Source organism: Vanacampus margaritifer, chromosome 2, assembly GCF_051991255.1.
Source record: "Vanacampus margaritifer isolate UIUO_Vmar chromosome 2, RoL_Vmar_1.0, whole genome shotgun sequence".
In the NCBI taxonomy this organism is placed as follows: Eukaryota; Metazoa; Chordata; class Actinopteri; order Syngnathiformes; family Syngnathidae; genus Vanacampus; species Vanacampus margaritifer.
In genome coordinates, this window is record NC_135433.1 from 53,084,630 (window position 1) to 53,098,403 (window position 13,774).

At 50.1% G+C, this 13,774-nt stretch overlaps 1 protein-coding gene across 2 annotated transcripts in view; it reads left to right on the forward strand.

Annotated features, from left to right (window-relative positions):
* The window catches only part of prl (prolactin), a 33,290-nt gene that overhangs the window by 17,049 nt on the left and 2,467 nt on the right, over window positions 1-13,774 (forward strand). Inside the window, exon 1 of one of the 2 annotated variants that reach the window (XM_077559772.1) lies at window positions 10,990-13,520. The exons of the other annotated variant lie outside the window; for it this stretch is intronic. Coding sequence (XP_077415898.1) covers window positions 13,478-13,520 — 43 coding nt within the window. The 5' untranslated portion in view covers window positions 10,990-13,477. Of the gene's footprint in view, window positions 1-10,989; window positions 13,521-13,774 lie in introns of those variants that run through there. 2 annotated transcript variants of the gene reach the window in all.

A 13,774-nucleotide genomic window follows, 5' to 3' on the forward strand; every position in this document is an offset into this window, starting at 1 on the left:
AGGAACCATCTTCTTTCCCCACAAAAAAGAAACCCGCTTCCGCTGGTGACAATGAAGGACGAATTAGTCCTGCCTTCAGGGAAGTGTTGATATATTCCTTCATGGCCGCCTTTTCTGGTCTTGATACTGAATACAGGCGGCCCTAGGGAATGGTGGAACCCGGAATCAGCTCTATGGCACAGTCGTAGACACGATGCGATGGGAGCGACATGGCTTTGGTCTTGTTGAAGACTTCCCGGAGGTGATGACAGCGAGAAGGTACAATGTTCAGATTTGGGTATTCAGAGTCTGTGGGGGAATTAACACAAACATGATTAACACTCATTACACCTGCTCTTTGAGTTGGAAAGTCAACCCCGTGGTTAACACAATCCCTTCCCCATTCCAGAATTTGACCTGTCAACCAGTTCATGTGGGGGCTATGTTTGCGCAACCATGGGTGTCACAGAACCAGAGTCTATAAAGGACACTGAAACACATGAAAGGCTAGATGCTCCTTATGTTACACGCCACAAAAATGTCTCACGAGCGCCCAGTCTATCAGGCTCTCATCTGCCCCAGAGTCTATCAGTGCATGGAGGTCTGTGGAGTTGGTGTGTTGAATAATTTTAACTGGTGTGAGTTTTCGTGGAGCAGACTGCAATCGTGAACTGACTCACCACTGTGGTCTTTCTGGCTGGGCAGGCAGACACAAGGTGATATTTCTTCCCGCAGTAAAAGCACCGACCTTACTGCTATCGGCGCCGTCTCTCCTCCTGCGAGAGCCGCGCTCTGCCAAGTTGCATGGGCTCCTCCTCTTGTCGCAAGGGAATGTGTTGGCGCTGATCAGATGGGGAACGGAGAGGAGCCGACACACCTGACGCTTGGGAGCGCGGGAATCCCTCCGTTGTCCTTGTTTTGTGACCACGTGTCTGCGTGACCTCCTGCAGCCGATGATCCGTCCGGATGGCGAGGGCGATGAGGGAGTCCAAGTCAGGAGGCACATCAACTGGAACAAGTAGCTCTTGGATGGACGTCGCCAGGCCCATGTGGAAGACATCATAGAGCGCTGTGGAGTACCACCCACTCTCTGCCGCGAGAGTGCGGAGGTGGATGGCATAGTCACTCACGGAATCTTTGCTTTGTTTCAGGCTGCTTAGCTCCCGGGCTTTTTCCTGGTCCGAACAGGCTGGATCGAAGACCCTCTGAAGAGCAGCTCGGAAGTCCGTGACGGAGCCGCAGAGCGGGGAATTGCGTGCCCATTCTGTCATGGCCCAAGCTCTGGCTTTCCCAGTGTCAGGTTCAATAAGCTGACATTCATAAAAAAACACAACACAATGAAGGTGTCATGTTTATTTTCAGTCTTGTTTAGTCCCTGTCATGTTTAGCCTCTGTTTTCCTTGTGTGTTCCCCTTGTCTTGTCATTTCCTGTTTTATTGTGAAAAGTCTGACTCCTCTCGTTTCTGGTCACTTGCCCTTCCTCGTGTGGTGTCTGTGTCAACCCTGATTGTGTCCACCTTTCCCCATTACCCTCATGTGTCATCCAATCAGTGCCCTCAGCCAGGTGTGTCTTGTCATGTCATTAGTGTTGGTGTATTTAGTCGGTTGTCTCCCCCCTGTCTGTGTCGGTTCATTTTTGCTGTTGCAACTGTCGTAAGTCTTTCGCCACGTCACGCTGACCTCTTTGCCTGATCAGGATCCATGTTATGTTGTTAGTCTCGCCTTAGTTGTTTTGTCATGTTTAGCTTCATGTTTTGTTAGTTCAGTTTATGTTGTATTTTGAAGTTAGGTTTTTTTTGATTAGATATTAAAACGTCTTTTTGGACTGCACCTCTGCCTCCTTGCCCTGCCTTCCCGTATCTGGGTCCTAGAGCCCCCACCTTACTGACAAAATGAACCGACCAGAGAAGGACCCAGCGGGAGCGCTGAAAGCCATGATGGGGAATCAGGAGGCGCGCCTGTCGCGTCAGGAGGAGCTCCAGCACGCCATGGCCGCCCAAATGGACCTGCTGTCCTCTTTGATTGAGGGAGTTGGGCGTCGTTGGGCTTCAGATGGTGGCGCTCGGAGTCGCCAGCCGCAACTCCCCGAGCCACGTCTGCCGCCGCAGCTCCAGGTCCCCGTGTCGGCTCAGCTGCAGCCTCAAGTCTCTGTCCTACCACGTCTGCCGCCGCAGCTCCAGGTCCCCGTGTCGGCTCCGCCGCAGCCCCAGGTCCCCGTGTCGGCTCAGCCGCAGCCTCAAGTCCCTGTCCTACCACGCCTGCTGCCGCTGCCTCAAGTCCTCTGCCAGGTCTGCCGCCACAGCTTCAAGCCTCTCTGCCAGGTCTGCCGCTGCAGCCTCATGTCCCTTTTCCTGCCAGGACTGCCGCCGCAGCCTCAAGTCCCTATACTGCCAGGTCTACCGTCGCACCCTCAAGTCCCTATCCTGCTAGGTCTACCGTCGCAGCCCCAAGTCCCTATCGTGCCACGTCAGCCATGTCCGCCCCAAGTCCCTATCGTGCCACGTCTGCCACCGCTGTTCCCAGTTCCCGAACCACGTCTGCCGCTGTTCTCAGTCCCCGAACCACGTCTGCCGCCACAGCCTCAGATCCCTGAGCCACGTCAGCCGCCGCAGCCCCAGGTTCCCATACCGGCTCCGCGGCAGCTCCCGGACTCCGTGCCGGCTCCGCGGCAGCTCCCGGACTCCGTGCCGGCTCCGCGGTAGCTCCCGGACTCCGTGCCGGCTCCGCGGCAGCCCCAAGTCCTCGAACCACGTCAGCTGATGTCCAAAGTCCCCGAACCACGTCAGCCGATGTCCAAAGTCCCCGAACCACGTCAGCCGAAGTCCAAAGTCCCCGAACCACGTCAGCCGAAGTCCAAAGTCCCCGAACCACGTCAGCCGAAGTCCAAAGTCCCCGAACCACGTCAGCCGATGTCCAAAGTCCCCGAACCACGTCAGCCGATGTCCAAAGTCCCCGAACCACGTCAGCCGAAGTCCCAGGTCTCCGAGCCACGTCAGCCGTCGGAGCCCCAGGTCTCCGTCCCGGCTCCGCGGCAGCCCCAGGTTCCCGTCCCGGCTCCGCGGCAGCCCCAGGTTCCCGTCCCGGCTCCGCGGCAGCTCCCGGTCCCCGTCCCGGCTCTGCGGCAGCTCCTGGTCCCCGTGCCGGCTCCGCGGCAGCTCCCGGTCCCCGTGCCGGCTCCGCGGCAGCTCCCGGTCCCCGTGCCGGCTCCGCGGCAGCTCCCGGTCCCCGTGCCGGCTCCGCGGCAGCTCCCGGTCCCCGTGCCGGCTCCGCGGCAGCTCCCGGTCCCCGTGCCGGCTCCGCGGCAGCCCCAGGACTCCGTGCCGGCTCCGCGTCAGCTCCAGGTTCCCGTGCCGTTTTCACGTCAGCCCCAAGATCCCGTATCAGCTCCGCGTCAGGCCCAGGTTTCCGTCCCGTTTTCACGTCAGGCCCAGGTTTTCGTCCCGTTTTCACGTCAGCCCCAAGATCCCGTGTCAGCTCCGCGTCAGGCCCAGGTTTCCGTCCCGCATTTCACGTCAGCCCCAAGATCCCGTATCAGCTCCGCGTCAGGCCCAGGTTTCCGTCCCGGCTTTGCGGCAGCCCCAGGATTCCGGATCAGCTCCACAGCAGCTTCCGGCCCCAGTACCTGCTCCGCGTCAGCTCCAAGTTCCCGTATCAGATCCACAGCAGCCCCCGGACTCCGTGCCGGCTCCGCGACAGCCCCCGGACTCCGTGCCGGCTCCGCGACAGCCTCAAGTCCTCGCGCCTCGTCGGCCGCCTCCACGGCACCCTCAAATCATCGCGCCTCGTCGGTCGCCTCCACGGCAGCCTCAAGTCTTCGCGCCTCGTCGGCAGTCTCGTCGGCCGCCTCGTCAGCCGCCTCCACGGCAGCCTCAAGTCTTCGCGCCTCGTCGGCCGCCTCGTCGGCAGCCTCAAGTCTTCGCGCCTCGTCGGCAGCCTCAAGTCTTCGCGCCTCGTCGGCAGCCTCAAGTCTTCGCGCCTCGTCGGCCGCCTCCACGGCAGCCTCAAGTCTTCGCGCCTCGTCGGCCGCCTCAAGTCTTCGCGCCTCGTCGGCCGCCTCAAGTCTTCGCGCCTCGTCGGCCGCCTCCACGGCAGCCTCAAGTCTTCGCGCCTCGTCGGCCGCCTCCACGGCAGCCTCAAGTCTTCGCGCCTCGTCGGCCGCCTCCACGGCAGCCTCAAGTCCTCGCGCCTCCACGGCAGCCTCAAGTCCTCTCGCCTCGTCGGCCGCCTCCACGGCAGCCTCAAGTCCTCGCGCCTCCACGGCAGCCTCAGGACCCCGGGCGTCCTCGCCTCTGCAGCCCCGGGCCTCCTGGCTTCGGCCGCTCTCGTGCGGGGTCTCTTCGCTTCTTCCATGGCGGCGTCAGGCCCATGGGGGTGGACAGGAGATGTTCATTCCACGGCCGTCCTATTCCGGTGTGGCGTCCGGGGCGCCCTCCAGATCGGCGCCGCCGGGCTCCCCTCGTCTGGCGTCCGGGACGTCCCCCGGACTAGACTTGAGGGATGTGTCAGGTTCCCGCCTCCGCGCCCCCTCCGCCCGCCCTGTTTTTGAACTTTTTAAGGGACGTCTGGAAGCCGTCCCTCGACGGAGGGGTTCTGTCATGTTTATTTTCAGTCTTGTTTAGTCCCTGTCATGTTTAGCCTCTGTTTTCCTTGTGTGTTCCCCTTGTCTTGTCATTTCCTGTTTTATTGTGAAAAGTCTGACTCCTCTCGTTTCTGGTCACTCGCCCTTCCTCGTGTGGTGTCTGTGTCAACCCTGATTGTGTCCACCTTTCCCCATTACCCTTATGTGTCATCCAATCAGTGCCCTCAGCCAGGTGTGTCTTGTCATGTCATTAGTGTTGGTGTATTTAGTCGGTTGTCTCCCCCCTGTCTGTGTCGGTTCATTTTTGCTGTTGCAACTGTCGTAAGTCTTTCGCCACGTCACGCTGACCTCTTCGCCTGATCAGGATCCATGTCATGTTGTTAGTCTCGCCTTAGTTGTTTTGTCATGTTTAGCTTCATGTTTTGTTAGTTCAGTTTTATTGTATTTTGATGTTAGTTTTTTTTTGATTAGATATTAAAACGTCTTTTTGGACTGCACCTCTGCCTCCTTGCCCTGCCTTCCCGCATCTGGGTCCTAGAGCCCCCACCTTACTGACAGAAGGAGAGGACACCTTGTACCTTTTCATAAGCTAACGAGGAAAACGGCAGAGGGTGTGCCTCAGTTACAACCTGCTACCGCTCTAAAACACACTCTGCCAAGCCCTCTCGTTTTATTTCTTTAGAGCGGTCCCTGGTTATATGGGTGTTACAACTCTACAGGGGGGTGGGGGGAACAGCATAGTTGGAACACAGTGTCTATGTGTGTGTGCATGTAAGTGCTGAGTATGTGTTGTCAAGTTTGCACTCAGGCTCAATTCATTCTGCTGGGTTGGATGTTCTTCTTCTTGTAGTCTTCATGAGTCATCTCTCGTCTGTTAATCAGCTGTTAGATAGGACTACCTTAATATGCTATGTAGGAGCAGAGCAAAGCAAAGCATCCTTTATTGCAAGCAGAAGCAATTCTTCATTGCATGACTCATTTTAGATAGGCTGTCCTAATCTGAATATGTGTGTAGAAGCAAGCATTCTTCATTGCAAGCAGAAGCAATTCTTCATTGCAGCAAATGGTAAAGTCCTTAATCATGTGATAACTAATTGTACAATTTTCCTAACACCCAGTCAGGTGGGAAATTATAAAAGCCACCCAGGATCGATTTGAGGGAACGGCCTGGGGAGAGTGCTCAAAATGAATGTTACAGTCACTCAGAAATGCCTTTCATTGTCCAGGCTCCCCCCGAGAATCGCTCATGGGAGGCTAGCCTGATTCCCAACCCGGCATCCATCATGGGCGTGGTTGCTTGGGTCTCTGGCATGGCAGGAGGGGTAGTGGTGCGACGCAAGTGGTCCAGCAGGTCCCGTACCTGTGCTGAGAGCTGACTCATTTGCGCTGCCATGGCTGTCTGAAATTCCTCTTGCTGGGAAAGACGGGTTTCCTGAGCCCGCAGCGCTGCGGGGTCGTGTGTGCGAGAGAGATATTAATGTGTGTGTGTGTTTTCTTGCATCGATTGCTATGTGTATTAAGAACACAATAGTTAACATCATTATGATTATATATACATTTATCATTAGCAGCAGAAACATCAGCTATAGTATTGAAGGACTGGGTGATTCCAGTCATGGTGGTGAAGAGATGGTGCCATTCTTGGAGGAGGAGGAGAAGGAACCAAATGAAGCAGGAGCTACTGTAAGCGTTAAAAGGAAGGTCGCGGAATGATGACGTGAGAGCAGGGCGACGGGGGAAGGAGAACAGTTTTGGAGGGAAGTGTGTGATTAAACGGGGCGGTCAAGAGTTGCTCCCCAAAGACAGTACATGTTCTTGCATATTTTTCCTCACGGAGAGTGTTCTGAAATGCAACACGGCGACACGCTACATTGGTGGCAGCTTGTGTGTTTCCCGCAATAATTTTTTTTGGGTGGAACCTTTTCTCTACGGAAATCTACCAAACTTTCTACTCGGCTGGCCGGTTAGCGTTACTGATTTGGAGCGGCATGTTGGGAGGAGTGAAATGCGGAAGGGTCAACGCTGACATGGAGGAAGATTTCTCCGTGAGTGCTACCCCATGGAATGGTGGCGTGACTGGGGTGAGAGTTGAGCTCCCGGAATCCTGTTTGGTGGGTGAGTCGTAGCCTACTGCCTACGTTAGGGGGACCGTCGAAAGTGTTGATGTGAATGTGTTAATAGATTCCGCTTCTAATGTTTCACTTATCTCTGAGGAGTTCAAAATATCCATCCCAACATTGCGTAGACGTGTTTTGAATACCCAGTACATGTTTGCATGTGCAGTAAATGCACAACTGTTGGACACCTTAGGTACTATGACACTTCCTATAATGCTGGGGGGCAAATCCAATAAAATTGTGCATGTTGTGCGGGGGGCTACACAAGCCATTTTGCTGGGTTTTGATTTCATGCGAGAGACTAATGCCGTGATGGATGTGGGTCGCAAATTACTCATTATCGGGGATGTCAACATTCCTCTCCTCCAGGAAACAGACTTTATTCCAACATGTTGTAATGTTTCCATGCATGTTGACGTTCCGGTTCCTCCTTTCAGTGAAATGATTGTTTCCGGTTCAGGTCGAGCCTCCCCGCATTGTTGGACCACCCCTTGGCACCTATCTAGGTTATGTAGAACCCGAGGTACGTGAAAGTATGGGACTAGTGGTGGTGTGCTCAGATGCGCCTGTGAATAATGGGTGTACTGTGGCGCGGCTACTTAATCCAACGGACCAAGAGCTGAAATTGCACTCTGGCTCTCATCTAGGGGTCTTCCACCATGTTTAACGAATGTGACATACTTACCCCTGCAGAGTGTTTTGGTTCTGAAGTAGGGAATGCCCCCTTGCCAGATGTAGCTGATGTGCTGTTGTCAGATGATCAGAGGCAACAGCTGCAGGTCCTGCTGGGGAAGCATCGGGGCGTGTTCAGCCAAGCTCGAGGTGGGGTGAGCAACCCTAATTTGATCAAACACCACATTAACACTGGGGGCCACCCGCCAGTGAAACAACGGGAATATCGTACCTCCCCAGACAAGCGTAAAGAAATAAATAGACAGGTGCAGCGTTTATTGGAAGAGAGTGTCATTGAGGAGAGCTGTAGCCCATGGTCATCTCCTGTAGTTCTTGTTAAGAAAAAGAACAACACATGGCGATTTTGCGTGGATTATAGGGGTCTGAATGCAGTGACTGTTAAAGACTCTCATCCGTTGCCCCGGGTTGATGATTCAAGATGCCTTGGCTGGAGCCCTCTGGTTCAATACCCGGGATTTTTCCGATGGTTACTGGCAGATTGAGGTGGCCCAGGAGGACCGTGAAAAAACTGCCTTCACCACTGGTCAGGGCCTGTACCAGTTCAGGTCTATGCCCATGGGACTTACCAATGCACCAGCGACATTCCAGCGGGTTATGGAGTTGGTGTTAAAGGGGCTGCCATGGCATATCTGCATGGTCTATCTTGACGACATATTAATATTCAGTAAGTCGTCTTGAAGAGGTCTTCTCCCGGGTGGGAGCTGCTAGACTGCGGCTGAATGCGAAGAAGTGCCACCTTGCCCGGGACCACGTTGTCTTCCTTGGTCATGTTGTGTCTGCTGAAAAACACAGACAAGGGGAAATCTTGGCCCGTGCCACGGTCTGCTACTGAGGTGCGTGCCTTCCTGGGTCTTTGTTCTTATTACAGGAGATTTGTAAGGGGTTTTGCCCAGCGCGCTGTCCCCCTCTGTCAGCTCACAGGGAAGGATGCACCATTCCTATGGACCTCCGAATACCAGGTGTCTTTTGACTTCCTTCGGGATGCTCTTTGTTCTGAACCTATCGTGAGGCATCCAGATTTCTCCCACAGTTTCATTCTTCATACCGATGCTTCACAGGTGGCGGTCGGGGGAGTGCTGGCGCAAGATGCCGATGGTCGGGAGAGAGTGGTCGCATATGCTAGCCACTCTCCCACTGCAGTCAAACGCCGATGGTCTACATATGATAGGGAGTTGTAGGCGATAGTTTGGGCAGTTCGTAATTTCAGACACTACCTAGGCCTTCGCCCTTTCACCATTGTTACAGATCATCGGCCATTGGTGGGTCTCCGACGTCTCTCCATTGACAATGACAGAACGGGGCGTCGGAGCCGTTGGGCCCTTGAACTGGACCCCTACGACTGGGTAATTGTGCACAAAACTGGTGCTCAGCACACTAACGCCGATGCTCTATCACGGAGGCCGGTTCCCAATGGCGAGTTGGTCGATGGGGATGTCCATGATATAGCAGGCGGTCCCGTGCACACGGGTACCCAAACGGGGCCGGCCGGTGCCCTCAGTTCTATATACACTGTGGAGTCCTCCTCCGCAGCCCCTGTAGTGGGTTCCTTTCCAAGCCCCCAAGCTAAAACCGACCAAAACTTGATTTACACCCTGTTCCACAAAGGGTCCCATGTCCAGGAACTCCAACAGAAGGACTCTGACATTGCTCAGGTGTTGGCCTGGTTGGAGGAGGGCCGGAGACCCCCTAGATAGCGGTTGAAGACAGCGAGCCGGAGTTTGAGGAGATTTTGGCGTGAGTTTCACCGGCTTGTTTCCATTGTTAGCTTACTGTGCAGGATTGTGTGGCTGACTGATATGGGGCAGACGACACAGGTGGTGGTCCCGGCTGCGTTGGTCCCCGAGGTTCTGTCTCAGCTGCATGGCACACCACTGACGGCTCACCTGGCATATGAGCGGGTTGTATCACGTGCCAGGAGTGTGTGTTATTGGCCTACTATGGACAATGATATCAAGGCCTGGTGTGATCAGTGCTATCTATGCATGCCAGAGGAGGAAATCCCCAGTTCCGCAATATCGGGCTCCTATGATGACCTCGCAAATGGAGAGGCCTTTCCAGCGTGTCGCCGCCGACATATTGGAGTTGCCACTCACCTCCAAAGGCAACCGTTATGTTTTAGTTATTGAAGACTATTTCACTAAGTTTGTCAACTTGTATGCCATCCGTGATCAGAAGGCCACCACGGTTGCTGAATATCTCTTCCAGAACTGTATCTTGGAACATGGGGTGATGGAGTCCCTGCACACTGATATGGGAAGGCAATTTAAATCTGATGTGGTGAAATATTTGTGCCAACTGCTGGGTGTGAAGAAAACACACACCACTCCCTATAACCCAAAATCTGATGGGATGGTTGAGAGGTTCAATAGGACGCTGATTGATCAATTGGGCAAAATCCTTCTGTCCTGTGAAGGGGAATGGGACTCTTTCCTGCTGCAAGTTGCCTTTGCCTACAATACTAGTGTACACTCCAATACTGGTTATACACCTTATTTCCTCACTCATGGCAGGGAGGCCTGGACGCCAATTGAGGTGATCTTAGGACAACCCTGAGGGTGGGCCCCCAGGGGACTTTGCTAGTTCTCTTCTCAGACTTCTGGGGTCGGCTTTCGGCCAGGCGAAGGACAACAACATTGCAGCGAGCAAGAAGCAAAAGGCCCTCTATGATGCTAAGTTTAGGCATGACCCGTATGAGGTCGGAGACCTTGTATGGCTGAATGACCCCACTGAAGGCCGCCGTAAGTCGGCCCCACACTGGAAAGGGCCTTACGTAGTGAGGCGGCGCATGGATAGGGATGATGAGGTAGGGGTTACTTACCAGATTGGTAGCCCGTTTGAGGGAGACTCACCTCTGCAGACCGTCCACTATGACAGGTTGCGGCGCTACAATCTGCCTGTGGTTTTTCCTTTTCAATGTTATTGATTTGGCCTACAATGTTTTTGCTCATCCATATCTAACAGTCCTGTCACCAGAGACAGAGGCAGAGTCCAATATTAGCCAAGAAGCCAAATTTAATGTGACTCTCAAAAAATATGTTAATGAATGCATACAGAAAAGCAAAAGTAAACATATGGCCGGAGGATCACTTTACGTTACGTTACTTTGTTCTCCGAGACATATGTCAACAAAGTCATTGGCGTAATCAGCAGATTAATGAAAGAACCGATTTCTAAAGAAGGGAGGCAGGAATGTTTTCTGTGCAGATTGACACCACACAAAATGTTAGCTCCACAGACCAGTGTGCTGTGATAGTAAGATATGTCACTGATGTGATCCATGAAAGGCTCATTGGCGTGGTGGACTGTGAGTCATCAATTTTGTGGAGGTACTCAGGATGGGATATGGATGTATTTTTGTCTCAATATTTTTGATTTGCAAGTATGTGATTTGACTACCTTTGATAAAACTTAGCTACTATTGCATTTAACTGCACAATAATTTTATTTATTAAGTTATTTTACATTTTCACCTTTAGATGGAGTGTGCTTTACTTATTTTTGCATGGATATCTGCACCACTTGGTTACATAAAGTATGTGGATTTTATTTCCTGAGCTACTAAATAACCCATTTCTGATGTTAAAAATTTTGAAAAGTAGCTCACATTTTAGTAGTCACAGTAGTTGGCTTGGTTGATTCTGTGTGAATGTCACCCAGAGGCTATGAATTTATTTATTTATTTTTTGTGGCAGTGCAACGTTAACATTTTTATACCAAGTTTAAAGGCAGGCATCAACATGGCATCCTAAAGTGCTTTGAAGGTCAACGTCATAAGATTCTCTTCAGTTTGTACCACAAAAATGATGAGACCTAAATTCACTGTCACCGCTTATTGTTTTGTGTTTGGAATGTTGGAATGTGGCAGGAGGGGAAAAAAAGGCGCATCGAGGTCCTCTCCAAATCAAATTCCCGGGCTGAATTTGGAGCCCAGTCCGTCCCCCATGATGAGCCTTGATGACGTGATGCGAGTTGAAAAAAAAGTGGTAGCTTGTGTGTGTGTGCGCTATTGTCGCCGTCATGCTTTGCAAACACACAAAAAAGCGCCGCGCAAAAAAGAAAAAAAACATGACATTAAAGCACAACAATGTTCAAAATTTCACTAGCTTGTATGGCCTCAAGAAAAATATTGTTAACATTGCTTGGTATGATTCCATTATACTTTTTTTCATTAGGGATATTTTTGTGATAATCTTGGGGCAATATTCACAAAGTGATCATTGAATTGGTTGGCAATTTCCTCTTTATCATGAATTACCAGAGAGTCCTTCATGAAATAGCTTGGATAGATAGGCATTGCCTTGCCTTTATTCAAGACTGTATTTATACTACGCCAGGTATTTTTTGTACTACATTTATTTTTTCTCTAAAAAATTGGTGAAGTAATCAATTTTTTTGTCTTCTTCGGATGGACAAAAGTTTATTTTTATATTTTTTTGTACCTAGACTCTGCTTCTTTTGTTCTATGTTTGAGAAACATTCTATATAGAAGCTTATTTTTTCCTTACAAGCATTTTCAAACCATTTGTCATTCAAGACTTATGAGTAGTATTTTGAGTGTAGTCATGAAAGAATTATAGGCATTATTTAAGTCGTTATACTTGATCCAAGTTCTGCCTCTTCAAATGTTCTCTTAAAAGTTCTACTGCTTTTCTGGATGTGTCTCTTATGATGATTGGGGTTTCCTCTTGTGCAGTATTTATGCTTAATCTTTCATAGATTCTAAATACAGGGAGATGACCACTCATCCATCCATCCATCTATTTTCTTAACTGCTTGCCCTCACAAGGGTCGCGGGGGGCGCTAGAGCCTATCCCAGCTGGCTTCAGGCAGTAGGCGGGGTACATCCAGAACTGGTTGCCAGCCAATCGCAGGGCACACAGAGACGAACAACCATCCACACTCACAATCACACCCATGGACAACTTGGAGTGTTCAATTAACCTGCCATGCATGTCTTTGGAATGTGGGAGGAAACTGGAGTACCGGAAGAAAACCCACGCAAGCACGGGGAGAACATGCAAACTCCACCCAGGAAGGCTGAAGCCCGGACTCGATCTCACATCCTCTGCACTGGGAGGCGAACATGCTAACCAGTCATCCATCGTGCCGCTTTGTTTTTATTTCCATTGATATGATTTTTTTTAAAGACATTTTTTAATTATATTTTTTTAATATCCGTTTTTATTTTCACTTTTAGTGATTTATTTATTTAGTCTTGTCTAGACATGATCACTCATGTCTTTTGTAAATATGCCGCTTGTTATGTTTGTATATACAGTATGTTATCAAGTATTGAAGCACTGTGGATAGTGATCCTGGTAGGTTGAGATATCATGGGGCATAGACCTGCAATTTCCATGTAGTTCTTGAAGTAATTTGTTGTTGCAGTATTGCTGGAATCTATATTGAAATCACCAAATACAATTATTGATTTGTTAGTGACATCTTCAAACATTTCAATGATTCTATCAGTAAATAAACCAGCTCCTGGCCCAGGCGTTCTATATACACAATTGATTAATATATTTTTACTCATATCATTTGTTATTTCTATAGTTTTTATTATACTTTTCTGTTCTATGATTTTGCAATTTAAGCTTGTATCGATCCACCAGTTTTATCCAGTCTATTTACATAGTATATGTTGTATCTTTCAATCTGTACATTATTAATTTGACTTTCCTTTAACCATGTTTCTGTCATAGCGATTGAATTTGAATTTCAGTGAAGTTGCTCACATTATTTTTAAGCAATCAATCTAAGAATAAATGAGAGAAAAGTACGTCACAACATCATTGACAAACATTGCGGGAACATGCATATCTTTATTCATCTGCGTAATTGTGATCAAGAACCTTTTTCCACTTCTGTGCTGCACAGAAGCGCCTCCATTGAAAGTCAACCAGCAGCTGTTGCATTCATTCACATCTCCTGGACTATACTTGCATTATTAACCAGACCAACAAGTACCAAACAATTAGGACATAATCTTGTTACTGCTGCATAAGCAAACAGTTCAAACAGAAGAACTATAAAGTGGAGTCAAAACAAAGAGGTGACAGGCAAAAGAGGAAAAATCAAACAGAAAGGTGCAGGCCAGGAAAGAAAAATGGCTCACGCCAGATGTAATGGTAGAAAACCTTTCATCACAGGTAAGACAATTGCACTTCTTTGACCAAATACAATGTTGGATGTTAAGAGATTTTCTCAAATCATTACATAACCTATGATATTTTCCAGATATTTCAGGGCCAGAACATTGTGGGAAAAATTCAGACGCTAAGTTCGGGCAATTTTCAGTAGTTATCTGCATTATTGTTTATTAGGGACTTTTACAGCAAAACACATTTTATTTACAAACATGAAAATACATCTTTATAGTTAATCATTTGCATTTTACCTTCAG